General features: G+C 35.8%; 1 protein-coding gene across 1 annotated transcript; it reads right to left on the reverse strand.

Annotated features, from left to right (window-relative positions):
• Positions 1-6,503: 6,503 nt before the first annotated feature.
• LOC139781895 (uncharacterized) lies at positions 6,504-12,998 on the reverse strand. The gene is made up of 6 exons (XM_071720782.1): positions 8,251-12,998; positions 8,106-8,147; positions 7,888-8,032; positions 7,627-7,792; positions 7,344-7,565; positions 6,504-7,077 (listed from the first exon to the last, which is right to left on the reverse strand). Exon 1 carries the CDS (start codon positions 11,720-11,722, stop codon positions 10,661-10,663), a length of 1,062 nt encoding a protein of 353 aa, XP_071576883.1. The 5' UTR covers positions 11,723-12,998; the 3' UTR covers positions 6,504-7,077; positions 7,344-7,565; positions 7,627-7,792; positions 7,888-8,032; positions 8,106-8,147; positions 8,251-10,660.
• Positions 12,999-19,803: the final 6,805 nt, after the last annotated feature.

A 19,803-nucleotide genomic window follows, 5' to 3' on the forward strand; every position in this document is an offset into this window, starting at 1 on the left:
CAGATTCACGAGTTAACAAGACGTGTACTCGTCTTTAAAGAGTCAGGCCTACTACTATTATTATTTTCATGAGAAAGCATATTGATAAAGATACTGAGCTCAGATTAACGTAATTTATTGTCATTATGGTGAGATTGCAATCCACATTATTATTCATGATTTATATACCGAATCATTTTACTGATCGAGTCAAAGCGTTTAACACTAAGTTTATGAAACATGTCAAATGAATCTGTGCTATTCTAACAATTATATGCGTGACAAATTAGAGATATTCCGTCTACGTTCATGTATGTTTCTAATAATTCTCTGCGTTCATTAGAGTTATTCGGATTTGCGCTGTCATTTCGTCTATCAAGCGAGTCGTATTACATTCCTTATTTAATAGAAGTAAATCATACAATCGAGGCATTACCTGCTTCGTCTCTTGTCTTTAAAATATTTGAGTTATAAACGTATACATTGCGTTACGTATTAATCACTTTACGAGTATAAGTTCAATTGCGTTTTCTTCTAACATACATTCGAAATTAGTCATTACCGTATATTATTAATCTATTCTTTGCGATATAATTCTTTCTATATTTTGTGTTCTTTGAATTGAATTGATGAGTCAATTATTATTTACAAGAGCTATTCTATCAGAGTTAATTAATACTTAATAGCTCATCATTTTACATACTGCTTAAACGCACGGATTAGAGTCTAAAGGAATTAATCAATTGATTAAGAAGTTCTTCATATAACTTATAACAGAGTGAACGAGTTGACCCATTAGTTTAATACTGAACATTGTTTGCTATATATGTGTATATTTATGCCTATGTATTATCTTCTCTTGATTGTGTTGGCAAAATGAGGATTCTTTCTTTGATAACGATTTGAAACTAGTTATATTGACTTACGCCAATACTTTTCAGAAAGGATAAACTGAGATAAGTAATGTTCTTACAGGATTGTTCATAAATAAGAAAAGGATATTTACTACTTTTACTAAGTATTGAATAAGAATAACAGACTCATTGAAAGGATCTTTCGACCTTAATTATTTCTTTGCTTTGTATTCATTCACAGCTCGTATTTATGTTCAACATTCGGACAAATAACATACACTTTGAATTGTAAAACCACTATACATCATCTTGTGAACTTGGTTCGAATACACAATCTCACCTACAGTCCATCAATTTAGTTTTGTTTAAGGCTTCCTTCACTAAATCATAAGACCTGGCTTCTGCGCGAGCTAGTGCACTAAACAGTATGTATCCACACACACATACACGTATTGTTAAACGTATTGCACACGCGTATTGCAAATTAATTAAAGAAAACAGCAATTTGTACAAAATAGTTATAAAAACTAATGTTGAAATTTCAATAAGGGTGTTTACTCAAATTTTGTAAAAAAATTCTCAGATTTTCTAGAAATTTTACTCCAAATTCACACTTTTGCATTGTTTAAAAACAATAATTCAAAATGAGCAAAAATGAAATAAATTCACAAATTGCATGTGCAAATGCAAATGTTCACAATAAAGAATATGTTTTTTTTTATTTTGCTTCTTTCCCTGCCCTTTCTTTTGCACGTCTCAGCCAAGTTTTAATGGCTTGCTCAAATTCTTTTCAATTTTCCGCTGCTTTACACAGTAGAGCACTTTCTAAATAGAAAAAAAAACATAATATAGACATAATTATATATTTGAAATATAACTATAGTTATAGTTATTATATAGGGTATCTCTAAAGTCTGACCCAGTCCCCTGGAGCTCAGGAACAGCTTTAGATATAGAAAAATATTTTAGATAAAAGTTGTAGGATATTAAAGGGTACAGATGATAAAAATATGGAATTAACTTTGAGCGATTTTTTCAAGGCCAGGTCAATGTGATCCTTGTTTTCTTAAATAGTGTCAGAGTGACAGGCTCGTTGTTACAATGCGATATCCTGGTCTGCAATTGCTCCGTAAGTAAATTCATTAGTCATTTGATTATATCACGGTTTAATAGCGTCCTTACAACATTGCGACTCTGTTTGATGGTACAGGTAGGGCATTCGAATCTTCCCTACCTACCTGGTCTTCCAACCTGGCTAGTTTATTTTTAAGATGCGATGGATATGGAGCAGGTGCATACCGACTTATCTGGACTTTCGACGACGTTACATCCGTATGAGTCTAATTTATTGTATTTTACTTATTGACTACGCCTTCTTATACACTACTTTGTCTCGATTTTTCATGTAAATTTTTATTTTATGTAACTTCTTTACGCTGAGGATGACACAAAAAAGTGTCGAAACGTTCGTTTTTAATATATTTATTTATTATTACAATTTGTCTGCGCATTGACTACCGCGCTTGGCTCCGATTGCCTCACCTATTTCCTTTGATTTAGTCTAGAGAGCCTATACTTCGTTTAATTTTTCTTAAATAGAATAACCCATTTTTTATTGCATATTCTTGCCCTTGTCAAGACGTTTTTAAAACACTATAATGAAGCTCTCTTTTATTAAGAATTTCCTCAGATATTTTAAATTTTGTTATGATATTTTTAATATAAAATATAAAATATCTCGTAAAGTATTCACTTTTCGATGACTTTATATTTTTATACACAGAATAAGAAAAGGAATCGATTTTTGTAAACAAATTATTTGATTGTATTTTGTAGAAATATTTAATTTTGCAATATTGCAAAATGTAAAAATTAATATTATTATTCGATTCTTTTCATTATTCTATGTAAAAAAATATTAAGGTGAAGTCATCGAAAAATGAATATTTTTTACGAGATATTTCATATTTTATATTAATAGTAGCATAACAAAATTTAAAATATCTCAGGAAGTCCTTAATAAAAGAGAGCTTCATTATAGTGTTTTAAAAACGTCTCGACAAGGGCTACAAGAACATGTAAAAAAAGGGTTCCATTTAAAAAAACTTTGATCACATTGACTTGGCCTTGAAAAGGTCATTCGAGGTCAAGTCCATATTTTCATCATCTGCCCCCTTTTATATCCTACAACTTTTATCTGAAACATTTTTCCATATCTAAAGCCATTTCCGAGATCCAGGGCGCTGGGTCAGACTTTAGAGATACCCTGTATAAAGCACCGACAATACACATAAAAATTTACAAATATAAATCAATTTTCAGACAAATTTAGACTACTTATGCATTTTAATATATATTTGATGTTGTTCAGCAAGAGAGCAACACAGATGTTGTGGTACAAAATATTTCTAACTGAACTGCGAAATTTACTACGTTTAGGTTAGGTTGTAGCCGGACGGGACTACAGGGGCCACGAATCACGATGAATGTCCTATATTCAACGGTCGCCACTCGGTTTAACCTCGGATAACCGAGAAGGTAGGTACTTATGTTTCCTCGAATTGTCAGTTTAAGAACAACTATCACGCGTCATCGAATTAATCCTTCTTTCTTTTCAGGTTCCCACCACGGATGGACGATCTCCAGCATCAATCCTCGGATCACCGATCTCAATCGCCGCTCTGAATCAACGTGGGACCAAGATGGCGGACCACCGCCTCGCCGGGTAAGTATCAGTACAGTGGTTAATTAACTTAATTAATTTATTATTTTTTCAGGTTCTCGCAACGGATGACTCATCTGCGCCGCCGTCCCGTGGATCATGGATGTTATTCACCGACCAGGATCAACGCACAAACAAGATGGCTGACCATCACGTGCCTCAGGTAAGTACACGTATCGTGGTAAATTAACTTAATTAATACTGCACTTTTTCAGGTTTCCGTTACGGATGGCTCCTCTCCGTCACCAACTAATGAATCACCGATGATAATCTTCGATCCGGATCAACGACTGTCCAAGATGGCTGACATCCGCTTGATCAGGTAAGTAGAAGGTAAGTAACCGATCACTCCGTATATATTTTCACAAATAATTATTCCATTTATTCGTAGGCTTCGTTTTACACAGATGGATGTTTATTATTGTTCAAATTGCACAATTTGTTGGTCACAAGTTACGCTGGGCACAAGCGCCCTTTCGCCTAACGGCGGACAATTATCCCTGGCAATGCAATGCCGTTCGCTATTATATTAACGAAAGTTAACGCGTTTCGCGGGCGTTCCCGGTTGTTAAGGATGTTGAAAATTTATTAACTGCGCACTTCGATAATGTTCGCGGGACTTAGCGCGACAACGAGAGTAACTGCGTATTACGTGTGGTTTCTCCAACGATCCCCGAGAGACTGCCTCGAGCGCCGTAGCTCGCGGTGGCTCCCCACTTCTGACCGTTACCCCCACTACCGCGTCACGGCCGCTTTCTCTTTTCTGGAACGTTCGCCGCGTCGCAATAACATGTTGTTTACCGCTTGCGAACGCTCCAGCTGTTTCCCGTGGAAAATTCCATCGGCCCCGCCTTCCGGACGATGCGCTTTCTTCTCGCCCGGGTAGTGGTTTTCCACCCCTTTTGATTTTCTAGTTTTCACGGCGCCGACCCGCGCGCACGGTCTCTATTACTCTCCTATATACGTTTCTGGACAGACTTCCTGGAGAAGATGTCCAGGTATACCTCGCGGTACCCGCCGTTGACGCCGACCCCCTATGATCGCTTCGGGTGACCTATTTCGCCCGATTCCACGCCCTCTCCTCGGAGATGACGTCTAGATCGAGAGATCTCAGGACGTCCCTGGATTTCGCCTCCGGGTTATCGGATCTTGTCGCCGACCCCCCTGACCGTGTACCAGGTCCTTACGGTGCGTCATGGGTAGTTCCCCCTTGGGGATGACGCTCGGGTCGCGAGATCACGGACCGTCCCCGGATTTCGCCTCCCGGTCATCGGACTTCACCGCTGACCAGCTATGATCGTATGCTATGATTCCTTTATGAGTCAGGGATGGTCCTTTCGCGTGTCTGGCTAACTCGCGAACCTTTTGTCGGACATCGCCGCCGACCTCATATGTACTTACACATTGACCCCGGCATGAGTCAGGGATGACTCTTTCGCGTGTCCCGCTAACTCGCGAACTCTTTGTCGGACATCGCCGCCGACCTCATATGGACTTATACTTTGACCCCGGCATGAGTCAGGGATGACTCTTTTGCGTGTCCCGCTAATTCGCGAACCTTTTGTCGGACATCGCCGCCGACCCCATATGAAGATTGCGTGTGGCTCTCGCTCGTGTCATGCGTTTGTTGCACCGAGTCACGCATGCCAAAATAAAAGGAAAATATGCTAAGGCTTAAGCCGTTGAATAATGGAACAAAATGGATTGATTCGGCGGTAAAATTTGTCTTAACCTAGTTGAGCCGCTGCTCGGCGATCTTCGTCGCCCCGCTTACATGCTCGACCCCTCCGGTCGTTCGCTCTGTGCCCCTGGATGGCCTGCGGGAGGCATCCGGCTGCAAGGTTAGGTAACGTGATAGCGTTACTTCTGTAGTAATTTACTCATTTACCCGGAGTGAATTATAAGTTTACTACAAAACCCCGTTTACGCAGAGAAATTATCGTAAGTTACTACAGAAGTAACGCTCGTGTAAACATATATAGTAATTAATTGTTTCATGCCATGATTGAGGTTATTCGATTTTGATTGTGGAAACTGCATATATATAAATTTTAATAGGTTAAAAGGATCTAACTCTTATATATCATTATAATGATATAAAGCCAATGGCACACAATACGATTTTTAGATGTAAAAGAAGAAAAAGGATTACCTTTGATATAAATAACGTATAATTTTCGACGTGATCGACATGAAATCCCGGCCTGCCCGGCCATAGAAGGAAACAGAAAGAGATCAGGATCGGAATTACATGCAGATGGCGTTGGCATAGAAGGATAGCATATGGATATATAAACATGTCCATTTTGGGATATTCCTACAGTGTCCACACATGCCCAGTCAGCCAAACCTGCAGATCAGATTTTGTCAGATGCATGCTACAAATTTTTATCGGCAGATACGATACAAATTTGACGCAAAATCTGTCATATCTAATGATGTTGACAGATCATCACCAGAAAAGCAACAAGATCTACTGATAGAATGTAACGCAGATTGTTGCAAAAAACCGAGCAAGTCAACTGACATAATCTGTCGACAGATTGGAGGCAGAAATCGAGCAGGATCTGCGTAATGCGGTCTGGCGGCAGATAGGCAGCAAAAACCGAGCAGGATCTGCGTAATGCTATCTAACGGCAGATAGGCAGCAAAAACCGAGTAGATCTGCGTAATGCAATCCGACGGCAGATAGGCAGCAAAAACTGAGCAGGATCTGCGTAATGTAATCTGGTGGCAAATAAGCACCAAAACCCGAATAGAATCTGTTGTTTTAGCGGATCCTATAATAAAATATCTCGGCTGCTATTATATATATATATATTATAAATTAAATTTCTTAATTAATTAATGAATTATTATTATTAATGAGGCAAATCAATAAAAGAAAAATTAAAAAACATTTTATTTGGAAATATAAGGAACGGTGCAAAAAATTTATAAAATTTACACACATTTAAATACTATAAAATTATTGAAATATAATACATTTTAGTAGAAAGTAATAAAATACAAAATAACTATACATAAAAATTCAATATACAAATTAAATATAATAATTAAAATGATGGAAAATTGACCCGTGCGTTTCTCTCCACGAATTATTACTTTTCTTCGTTACTTCTCATCGTATGTAAGTTGACCTAAACAGACAAGAATAACACAAAATTAAGAAACAGAAACAACTACGTGCAACATATTTTTATTGCGCATCGCAATATATTTGAAAAAAAGATATTGCAATACGCGATACCAAACACGCGCGCTGGCACTTTTGGTACCATACGATTATAAAGTATTATAGCACTGAAAAGTGCCGATTTATGATTGCGGACAGAGAGTTCCTGTTTGATAATTAAAAAATGGGCGCTGAAAAGTGCCGTTTTCTTTTCCTTCTTCAGGAAAAATATTATCGATCCCTGGTGTACGTGTAGGAACTTCCTGATGTGTACGATCCTCCGGATGTGTGTAGGATCCTCCTGGTCTTCAGTCGTAGTAGTGACGTCGTCGCTGTTGTACCTAAAACTGTAAGTAAAAATGCGTCATATTACAACAAAATCACAAGAAAAATATACACACATATATAAGGAGCATGGTATATATAGAGAAACTTCAGCAGCAAGACTGAAACAGTGAGTGAATCGACCTACCATATATAGTTCTTGATAATCCTACATTAATTATCTATTAATCGATTCGCTTATTGTTAAATTCGCAAGTCTTTTACTGCTTCAATTTCTTTACGTGTCATGTGGCTCTAAGAAAGCAAAACAAAGTTGCTGCGTACACACCTATCCGTTTGTTGACTCGCTCGTATTAGTGGTGTCGTCTTCTGCTCGTCGCTCGTCGCCTCACAGATCGCGGCGATCCGGCTACCGTAGCACCGCGTCGATCGCGTGGACCGCGTGTTTTGGTTCTGTGTCTCTCCTTGGCCGTTCGAAGAGCCTCTCGCATGCACAACTGGAATTCCGAGCGCGTCGGTCTGTCAAAATGCCGGTTATTACATACCGCTTCTGAAAAAGGAACACATTGCAGTTGCATTAACGTTATCAACAAATAAAAAAGTTATCGTACCGTAGATTGCCATAACAAGACGAGTGCTATAAAGCGGTCGTTGTCCTTCTTCGCGACCCCACCAAGTAAATGAAGGCGTTACGGCATCCGTATAAAGTCATTCCTTGAAGCACAGATTGACTGCTTCTTTTAAATTGAAACCGCCGACGTAACGGAAATAATGCACCTGTAACAAAAGTATGAACAATTAAACATATTGAACACGTATCATAATGTATAACATGTACGTACAAAAAACGCATAATTTTTCTTTTAACTTACGATTTCGAAGTAATCGTTGTCATCGATATTTTCAAATGTATCCAGCTCTGTCAAAGACGAAACGGGAAGAATGGTTGGTTTACGAGTCGGGCGTTGGCGATCTTGAACGATTTTTTAAATGTTTTCCAGTAAGGTGTTTGTTTTTCTGTATAAATAAAACGTTAACAAATATTAATATTATAGAAGTGCATCAATAAGTACAATATATTAATACTTACTTCATCTGTAACTCGATGCGATTCAAACGCTCGTGTACACTTCTACAAATATTAATTAACATTAACAGATAGGTAATGCTTTTACAAATACATTTCAATATACATTTTTTTCATTCGTAGAACAAATAAACATGTATAAGCTTACCGATTGTCCGTTGAGATTCCTGACCGCCAATTTTCTGGATGAATCAATCCTGGCTGTTGTGAAGGATAGAAGTTTTCCTCTCCCACAGATCTGGTATTCTGAAACTCAGGAATTGTGTTTCTACAAGTTGCTCTTTCCTGTATCACTTGCGCTGTATTGGTAACAGTGTTATTATGAGGTGTGTATGACTGAACGTTTGCATATGATTGAATGTCTCTGTGTGAATATTCGCGTTCATTGATTGCTCGTATGAGGTAGAATGTACGTGTGTGATTGAACATTCGCGTGAGATTGAGTGCTCGTATGAGGTTGAATGTTCGTATGTGTTTGAAAATTCGCGTGAGATTGAGTGCTTGTAGGAGGTTGAATGTTCGCGTGTGGTTGAAGATTCGTATCGTATGATTGAACAATTGTGTGTGGCTTAATATTTGTTTGAGTTTCATTGCGTGTGTGCGGTGATAAATATGTATGTATGTCATTATTATTTAACAAATGTAAGCTCTTATTCGAATCGGTATCCTCGTCCAGAGTATCCCTTATGTCGATATCATCGTCTATTTAATTCTTTATCAGTGATAGGCCTTGTAGTCGTCCCCTTCCGTTTTGTATCGTCTGAAGAAATGATTATACATATATTGCCACGGTTCCGTGAAATTGCGTTCCGGCTGCTCCATCTCTATCTGTAAATGCAAACATTAATATAGTATGTAATGAATGTATTTTATATTGCCTGCAGCTAGACGACTTTCTGAGAAACATTGTAATTCTAAGAGAAAAAAAGCCTAAATATGAAATAAATTTAATTAAGTAGTGCAGAAGATAAGTGAAATTATTAACAATGTTATGGCATATATTATTATCTATATTTCTCAAAGAAGTAATAAAATATATTTCATAACATAGATTATGTATATATATGTGCAAAACGCGCGATGTAGACAACTATATAAATAACTTAGTAATATTACAAGAGAAATACCTCATGCAACAATTTTTCTGTCGGATTCATCCATCATAATATATTATACATATCCTTTTCCCGAGAAAAAGAGAGAGCTGATCATAGTGATCATGTTACGCTATGATATAACCTACGGCTCCTAAGTATAAAACATTATAAAGTGTAATTATAAGAAAGTATTTGAATCGCACGAGGAAGGAAGATATTAATGAGATTGACGAGAAACGTGCAAATAGAGTACACATTACTTAGGATAAACAGTACAAGAAGAAATTGTAACAAGTGATTTTTCAAATTTCTTAAAAAGTGAAGAGAAGACAGAAAATAACGCACAACGGCAATGTCTGTATGAATAATATTATAGTATAATATTATATGTATATATATACCCTATATCTAATAACGTAGGGGAGACCGGGGCTAAACAGTCCGTTTTTTTTCGGTGCCGATTTTTAACAACAAAATAAATAATTGTAGTTAAATGTGGTATACCACTGTAAAGAGTGAACCTTTAGCTACAAAATTTATATAGGAAATTTTTGTCTACGTCGCTTTGTTTAACCGGTATAGAGCAAAAACGACAACGGTGGAAAAATTGAAATCTCAAAAATGCCGGGGTATAACAGTCTGCACTGCATTTTCAATACATATATGTACATCCAATTCTAAAAAATAATAGGATACATGCAATAATTGTTTTTTAAAAGAAAAATATAAAAATTTATTTAAAATTTTTATGCGAAACATTATTAAAAAATAGTTACGAGGGTTCCTCTTTCCGCAGAAGTCGCTCGCCCGACTTGTTTCACTCCTCGACGTCCGATGACTCTATCGGTGTCTGAACGGTTGTAATTCTCGTCTCATCCATATTCCATATGCAGTGAGACCGAAAATGCCTTGGAAATGTACCCGGACTGCTTACTGACCGATTAGCCCCAAACACAAGTTTCAGGTTTGATCGCCCACGAAATATTAGACATCAACGATAATGAAAAAACTACACTGGATTCGTATTCAGCATGCATTACTCTTTATAATCACGTACCTCGAGATTTGGAGAGCAAATATTATTGCAGATATTACAAAATTTCCACGCGCAGAAAATGTAACTTTCACCTTTCGAAAATACGTTTGCCCTTGTAAAAATCATAACACGGCAGGTAACCTGCCGAAACTCCGTTGGTCACATGGGTACTATAAGCAGCGTTTACAATGTTAATAGCGAGTTCGCACAATATACAGGTTCCGAGATATTTGATTAGACGTATTTACCCCGTAGACGTTTTAGCCCCGGTCTCCCCTACTTTCGTCAATTTCTTGAATAGAAAAATAATATGTTAAACATTGTATAAAGCATATTTTAGATGATGCAAGACACACGAACATCAAACTATACCATTCACAATTCCTATGAAAATACAATGTAAAATATTTATACTAATACGGTTTTTATATCTTCTCGGTGTGTGTAATAGCGACTACCAGGTATTGAGATATTTCCGGATGGTTTTCTTCATCGCTACTGCTGTCGTTCGCCGATGTAGAATTCCAAAGAGGCATTCTGTAACATTTCGCGGAAACTTCTTCCAAACGAACATGGAACATATCATTACTCAATGTGTAACATTTGTACACTTGGAGAGCAGAAGACAAAATGCCGATATCATAAAAATCACCAGTGTCTATAAATTTTTTTACTACTAGAAAGTACACATTATTGTCCCTAACAATGTCGTGGACAATGCAGATGGATCCATCATGTAAAAGGCAACAATTATCACGCTTATCTACGCTTAATAACATTTTGTTAAATATGATCTTACGATATCGAGAACCAACTGCACTACGCTGTACGGAAACACGAATGGAAGAATCATCAGTGTCGCAATTATGATTTGTTCCGTGAATATCTATCTCTGCCATTCGATTGGAAAACTGTTGAAGAGGTAAACCTGGTTTTCTGCAATACTTTCTGAAAATTGACATATTGTTTTTGTATGGGAAAGCAGAAAAGGAGTCTAAACTACTAAGCTGTCTTACATCATCAGGGAGATGAAGAAGATCATGGACATTGTAGGAATTGAAATTCGAACCGTACAGACTTTCAGATCTTTGAACAAATTTTTGCAACGCAAGTTTCGCAAAGTTTAAATGCAACCTTGATGGGGATTTCGAAACCAGAACTTTTATAGCTGCGTGTAAAAATAAAAAATGTTTATACAACCGCTCATCAAGTATAACATATGTTACAGCTAGTCCTGTGTATAGAAGAAATTGGCGAAATTCTGTTGCTTTATATTTAGAACATGCTTCGAGTGATCTCGGACGTCTTGCGAAATCCGAGGGACAATATTCTTTAAGAGTATTTAATCTCTCAGAAATAACAGAGATATTTCTAGCTGATAATTTCGAGAATTTTGAATATTTACCGTGCACCCACGCAGACAAAAGTTTCTTCATCACTCCTAAACATACAAGATGCATGTATTCAAATGGGACTTGCAAAACCATTTTTATTGGTAGCCTCGATAACGGGCTTATCCCTTTGTGGTGATCTTCATCAAGACGTCTAACGTATTCTTCATCGGTTCGAGGAGAATGACCGACACCATTGAAAACATAACGACCCTCGCTACGTGTACCAGAGACTTTACACTTTGAACAGGGTTAGCTGGATGTGTGACCACGATGATTGAGAACAAAGGCGCGTGCTGGAGCATCAGCTATAAAGCATCTCAAACGTATTGGTATTTTATTATTCTGAAAACTTATACCTCCACTCAACTCTAATTTTCTGAAATCATCTACAAACTTTTCAAAAAATGTATTAGGATCGCATGGCTTCTGCGTACCTTTATAAATTTCTATTACTATTGGTCTCGCATTCTGGATATTTGCAATTTTTATTTGAATTGGCCAAATGTGAATACTACCTGATTTATCCAAAGAAACTCCATCTGTGTTAATGTCTATTTCCAATTGATTGGGAATAGATGCAAAAGAAACATTTGTAAAGTATTGAATAATTTTTTCTTTCAGATCAAAATGAATATATTCACCTGGCTCTACGTCGAATATGACAGCACGATTTCGTGGCGTATTGAGAAGCGTTCTAACATCCTTCGGCAATGTAGACAAGCAGTGATGTGTTCGAAGAAGAGATAATATGTTATTACTTTGAATGTGTGTCAAATTATATTATTATCGACGAAACAAGCTGCTAAACGTTCGCGAAAAGATAAATTCGTCAAAGCGGTCGTATAAAAAAATGGTAAAGATGTATCATCGGTGTCAGAAATAGACAAAGAAGAAGAAGAAGATTTATTCTCCACATTTACATTATCCCAGATATTATTTACGAGGTTATGGTTAATAGCTGAATTGTCACATTCTGCGATTAATAGGCTAGGAATGTCTTGTATATTGCGATTTTCTTTATCAGTAATGTTAAAATTTTGCAAACGCAAATTATCTTTAATTTCAGATCTGATCCTGTTTCTTTGTCTCGCGGACAATGCACGCAGCGATTTTCGCGAAATAGATGTTTTACAAATTAATGGTTTCATAGTTACGCCTTTCCTGAAAAATGATGCAGACAGATCTCGCCAAATCTCCTTGCAGCACAATCGTAATCGATACGCAAAACGAAAACTTTTATCCTTTCTTCGCTACCGTGTCACTACCCAGATAACAATTCGTGCGGGGTCATATTACCTTCACGGCGTGATTATCACACCGTGCATGCACGAACGCATCATGCTCGCTTCACGAAGTGATTTTGGCATACGTGCGCGCATAGAAGGTCGCACTATGCCATCACGTGTGATTACACGTGTGATGGTACAGTGATTACGCACACGTGATGGCATAGTGATTACGCACACGTGATGGCATAGTACGATCTTTTACGATTAATATATAATTGATGATGAATTATAATATTGATTGTAAAAGATCGCACTACCCTTACGGAAAGAAACTACAGCCAGTAAATATTACACTTGTGTAGTTATTACAGGACCACCTGTAGTTATCACAGAAAGAAACACAATAATCTGTAGTTATTACACGCTGTAATTACTTAGTGCGTGAAATCCCTGTAATATGGAATACACGTCTAATCATGAAGGGTGAAATCCACTACACGTGTAATCCACTATATATGTAATATACTACACGTGTGGTAAGTGACTTGTGTAGTAGACTACACGTGTAATCCATTATATGTGTAATATACTACACGTGTGGTAAGTGACTTGTGTAGTAGACTACACATGTAATCTACAAAATGTGTAATACACTACTACACATGTGTATTAAACGTAATGCTACCAGTAATCCATAAAATTTGAAATAGCGAGTCTTATCATATATGGAGGGGTAAAAACCACAGTGGTGTAAGTCAAATTTTTAAAAATATTTTCTCGTGTGCATAGATGCAATTTATATATTGTACAGATTGCATCTATGCACACGAGAAAATATTTTTAAAAATTTGAGTTACACCACTGTGGTTTTTACCCCTCCACCTCCATATATAGTATACTTTTACTTCAATGCAGCTGTATATATATAAATTATTTCTATAAATATTGTTTGAAATTTATTAGATTTAATGTATCACTTTTAACCACATTTTATTATTTTTTAATTTCATATTTTATAAGTAATTTCATAATGAGCCGGCACTGGTTTCTGACATTCACCCGACTTTAAGAAATATTATATCATATATCCAATTTAAAATTTTATTACTCTTTTTAAACTGAATTTGTTTCTTAAGATGATTTTTGAAAAATTATATATTTGTGCTGGTTATGACATATGTAGACTATATATAACACTTACATCAAATTAAGAAGTAGTCTACCACGTATATAAGGCAGTTGGCTCACGATCCAGAGGTCCCGAGGTCCCGAGTTCGAATCCCACCAAGGTAAGTGTGTTTTTCAAATACAAGAAAATATTTATAATCATAGACTGCATCTTAAGAAACAAATTTAGTTATAAAAAAGTAATAAAACTAAGAAAAAAATAATTTTTTTTATCCCGGGTGAATATCGGAAATCAGTGTCCTCTAGTATTAAGAGGACTGCAATCTTGTAGTCCTGTAATCCTGTAATATTTTCCTGTAATCCGAGCGTATAGTACGAAAATATTACAGTATATTACAATCTTTACAAAATTATATTACCTAACTTAACTCAAGTGACATGTATCTAACCTAAGGGTAGCTTTATATCTTTTTCACAAAATTATATTACCTAACTTAACTCAAGTGATATGTATTTAAAAAAAAAGATGTAAAATCTTTATTTTCTTCTTCACAAAATTATATTACCTAACTTAACTCAAGTGACATGTATTTCAAAAAAAGATGTGAAATCTTTAAATTAAATTGCGCCAATTGTAAAGAGAATATGTATATTGCTTTGAAAAATAATTGTTATGCAACTACTTTAAAGAAATAAAACCCAAGTGGTATCTTCGTATTCCTATTCAAGGGTCTTCCTATTCTAAACCCAAGTGATAATAGCTTCTTAATTCTCTTTAACAAATTTTTAATATTACAAAGAATCATTTTAATTACAAAGAATTAAAGAAGTAACAGTACAAAATAAAAATATTTAATTAAAACAAAATAAATAAATTTTTCTTGTAAAAAAACTTGGCGCTGCTTTTTTACTCCTGTCGCATTCTTCCCTAAATTATGTTTATTGTTTTTTATTCAATCAAAAATCTTAGTACTAATGTTTAAATTTTAATGTTTAAATTTCAAAGTCTAGCAGCGCCAAGTTTTTTTACAAGAAAAATTTATTTATTTTGTTTTAATTAAATATTTTTATTTTGTACTGTTACTTCTTTAATTCTTTGTAATTAAAATGATTCTTTGTAATATTAAAAATTTTTTAAAGAGAATTAAGAAGCTATTATCACTTGGGTTTAGAATAGGAAGACCCTTGAATAGGAATACGAAGATACCACTTGGGTTTTATTTCTTTAAAGTAGTTGCATAACAATTATCTTTCAAAGCAATATACATATTCTTTTTACAATTGGCGCAATTTAATTTAAAGATTTCACATCTTTTTTTGAAATACATGTCACTTGAGTTAAGTTAGGTAATATAATTTTGTGAAGAAGAAAATAAAGATTTTACATCTTTTTTTTTTAATACATATCACTTGAGTTAAGTTAGGTAATATAATTTTGTGAAAAAGATATAAAGCTACCACTTAGGTTAGATACATGTCACTTGAGTTAAGTTAGGTAATATAATTTTGTGAAGAAGAAATTAAAGATTTTACATCTTTTTTTTTAAATACATGTCACTTGAGTTAAGTTAGATAATATAATTTTGTGAAAAAGATATAAAGCTACCACTTAGGTTAAATTTTGAATTTACAAAATACATTGCGTGTACTTGGCACTTTTTTTACCTTTTTTGAAAAAGGTAATTTTGTACTGATATCACCTATTTTGTAGTGTTAAGCAAGGATCTGCAAAACATTTTTATTTTTTATTTTTTAATTATTCACAAAATTAGCAATACCAACAAATACATAAAAATTAATAATATTTAAGTAAAAGTAAATTATACATTTCTCACAAAAATTGAAGAAACACTAAATTTATCTTTAAAAATGAATAAAATTTAAATTTTAAGCTTAAAACCTCTACTTCCGAAAGGTTACTATTATTCGTCCAATTTTTATTATGTCTAGACATAATTTTAATTCAGCGAATTTTTATTATGTCATGACATAATTTTAATTCTTCCGCTAGGGAATTTTTAAGTCAATTCTTATAAATCAAGCTTGAATTTGATGTCTAGGTGTCCCAGGTTGCCGATAACGAGGTCCACATAGTGCGCTCCATAGTTTTCGGTGTCCAGGTGTATTAATACCTTGAATTCGATGTCCACGTGTTCCAGGTTGCCGATGACGGGTTCCAGATAGTGCGCTCCATAGTTTTCGGTGTCCAGGTGTAATAATACGTTGAATTCGATGTCTAGGTGTCTCACGTTGCCGATGACGAGGTCCACATAGTGCGCTCCGTAGTTTTCGGTGTCTACGTGTATTAATACCTCGAATTTGATATCTACGTGTCCTACATTCAGATTTAAAGTTATTAATACACCTAGACACCAAAAACTACAAAGCACACTATGTGAACCTCGTCATCGGCAACCTGGGACACGTAGACATCGAATTCGAGGTATTATTACACCTAGACACCGAAAACTACGGAGCGCGCTATCTGGACCTCGTCATCAGCAACCTGGGACACCTAGACATCAATTTCAAGGTATTAATACACGTAGACACCGAAAACTACGGAGCGCACTATGTGGACCTCGTCATCGGCAACCTGGGACACCTAGACATCGAATTCAACGTATTAATACACGTAGACACCGAAAACTACGGAGCTCACTATCTAGACATCGTCATTGGCAACCTGGGACACCTAGACATCGCATTCAACGTATTATTACACCTGGACACCGAAAACTACGAAGCGCACTATGTGGACCTCGTCAGCGGCAACCTGGAACACCTAGACATCGAATTCAACGTACGATTACACCTGGACACCGAAAACTATGAAGCGCACTATCTGGATCCCGTCATCGGCAACCTGGGACACGTGGATATCGAATTCAAGGTATTAATACACGTAGACACCGAAAACTACGGAGCGCATTATGTGGACCTCGTCATCGGCAACCTGGGACACCTAGACATCGAATTCAACGTACGATTACACCTGGACACCGAAAACAATGAAGCGCACTATCTGGATCCTGTCATCGGCAACCTGGGACACGTGGACATCAAATTCAAAGTATTAATACACGTAGACACCGAAAACTACGGAGCGCACTATGTGGACCTCGTCATCGGCAACCTGGGACACGTAGACATCGAATTCAACGTATTATTACACCTGGACACCGAAAACTATGAAGCGCACTATCTGGACCTCGTCATCGGCAACCTGGGATACCTAGACGTCGAATTCAAGCTTGATTCATAAGAATCGACTTAAAAATTCCCTAGCGGCACTTTCTGCCAAGCGTAGAGAACCTTCTTTTCCGGCAGCGGTGGTAATACGATGTAAGGATACGAAATCTCTCCAGATAAACATGAAGCAATTGACTCAATATGTATTATATATATATACACCTAATTTACCTAAATAGAAATCTTCCTCCTGACCGATAAGTCTATCGACCTTATTTAATTTGCCTACTAGATCGATCGAAATACGCGCGCGATATCGAAACTGGCGATACCTGCGCCGCCAGCGTCGAAAAAGTGAAAGTGACATTTCTGTGATAATCATAATAATAATATAAATCAGCGTTAGTAGAAGAAGTATCTTAATAAAATTTTTCACATTTGGACTTTGCGTCGCAATATCTCCGCTCGTAGGGCACGTAGCGGAAAATATTATAGGAGATACCCCCCCAAAGTCGACCCCAAGCTATCGATCAAGCCTACTTAGAACTTGATCCGTTCACTCGTTATCGAGATCTCAACATCTTGGGTACTCGCAACCCGTCGCGTCGCGTAAAAGAGTCACGGTCGGTCTCGCTCCGCGTGTACTTGGCACGAGACACTACCGTGTCTCTTGATACTTCAGTCTGTAATTTTGTGTAATACTTTTATGTAGTTCCTGTAATATAATTTTCTGTAATCCGCTGTAGTTTCTTTCCGTAAAGGTACATATAAAAATAATATTTAAATATCAGATAAAATAGCAAAAATGTTACAAATACGTATAAATTCGGGTACGTATGCCAAAATCACTTCGTGAAGCGAGCATGATGCGTTCGTGTATGCACGGTGTGATAATAATCACGCCGCACAGTGGGAAATTCCGTGCTGTTTTTGGACAAAATTCTTGTGACAGCACAATTTTTAAGATATCCCGTTGATTTTTTTTTAAATGCTCAGGAAGACTTGTGCATTAATGCAGTACTGCGGAAATATATTTGTCGCACAACGAAAATGGTTAAACATAGAGTGCAATCCAGTAAATATGAAATTCATATGCAAAAAACGGTAATCCCTTCATAGACACAAGCTTCTAGGGTATAGTTTAACCGAGATGGATATCATTTTAATTATGTTTCAAGTCGTTGATAACAAATTCAAGCTTTAAATTTCAAAATTAATTTGTTTAAACAAATTATCTCAAAGTAAGATGTTTTATAAATTTTTATTTCAAAATCTGTGGATAGAATTACATAGAAAAAACATAGTAGGCCTTCAAAGTAATATCTTTTAGATCCAAATTGTTAATAATAATTTACGATTATTTTTTTAACTTAAAGTATAATATCTCCTATATCTTTATTTAAAGAAATTAACGGAAGATTATCAAGCGAAATGAATATAATTTTCACGATTTTTGATAGCTGATTACGAATTTAACCTCAGAATTGCGAAATTAATTTGTTTAAACAAATTTATTTAAACAAATTATCTGAAAATAATATTTTTTATGAATATTCATTTCAAAATTATTCTGCAGATGAAATTACATAGAAAAAATAAAAAAAGCCTTCGAAGTAACACTTTGTAGATATAAATTGTTAATAATAAAGGTTGATTATTTTTTTATAATATTTTTTATTTAGTATTACACAATAAATTATATATTTGTATAATTTTCTCTGAGTTAATTAAATTTGAAATTGGTCGTCAAGCTTGGGGAGCTTGGGAGTTTTATACTGCTTCTGCTTAAGTAATTTGTTAACAGAACTTTCCACGACTTCCTGTCCTTTGTAAAACAGATCATGTGATCTTTTTCTTTTTTTTCATGGCGGTAGATAATTTTATAGCTTTCCCACATAATGCTTCTTGATGAATAATACAATGAATAAGGGGGAATTTTAAATTTCGCTGCTTTAGTTGACCGAAGAAACCAATTTTTTGACCTGTCTTTAATTTAATTTCTCCATTTCTCCTCCGAAAGATAGCCCAGTTTCTCCGCACGAGCCCCACTCGTGCGGGGGGTGCAGTTTGGAATATAAAAATTCCTGTGATCAGGTGGACTCGAACCCGGTTCCACAGGATTACGAGTCTGGCGCTTTACCACAAGACCACACTGCCACCCTCTTAGGGGTACCTCACATACATTATATACACATATGACATGTACAAATTACAATTTTTTATACTTCAACAAGCGTGAATCATATAAAAGAAAAGTATAGATTGAAATTTATTCTACAAATAGCGAGAATACTTCGCCTGAGATGCGACTACGACGAAAAGAATAGGACACCATTAGTGGGTTCTATTAAATTCTGCGAAAAATTTTGGAAAATGTAAATAAAATGTAAAATATACATTTAAACTAAAACGAGATATATGTATGTATATTTATTGCATATCCCCATGGGGTTTACAAGGCGTTTTGTTTTTACGAGGAACGTACCCAAACCTCTACAAGCAAAATCAAAAACTTAAACATATTCAAATCATAACTACTTATATCGAAAACTGAATCTTCTTTCTCATGCTCTTCTTTGTCTTCTTTCTCTTCCTCTCTTGCGTCGATACCCCTCCCTGGCCTTC

The sequence above is a fragment of the Temnothorax nylanderi genome, unplaced genomic scaffold (genome assembly GCF_030848795.1).
Source record: "Temnothorax nylanderi isolate EJ_2023f unplaced genomic scaffold, tnyl_v1.0 TNYL_tig0372_pilon, whole genome shotgun sequence".
NCBI classification, from domain to species: Eukaryota; Metazoa; Arthropoda; class Insecta; order Hymenoptera; family Formicidae; genus Temnothorax; species Temnothorax nylanderi.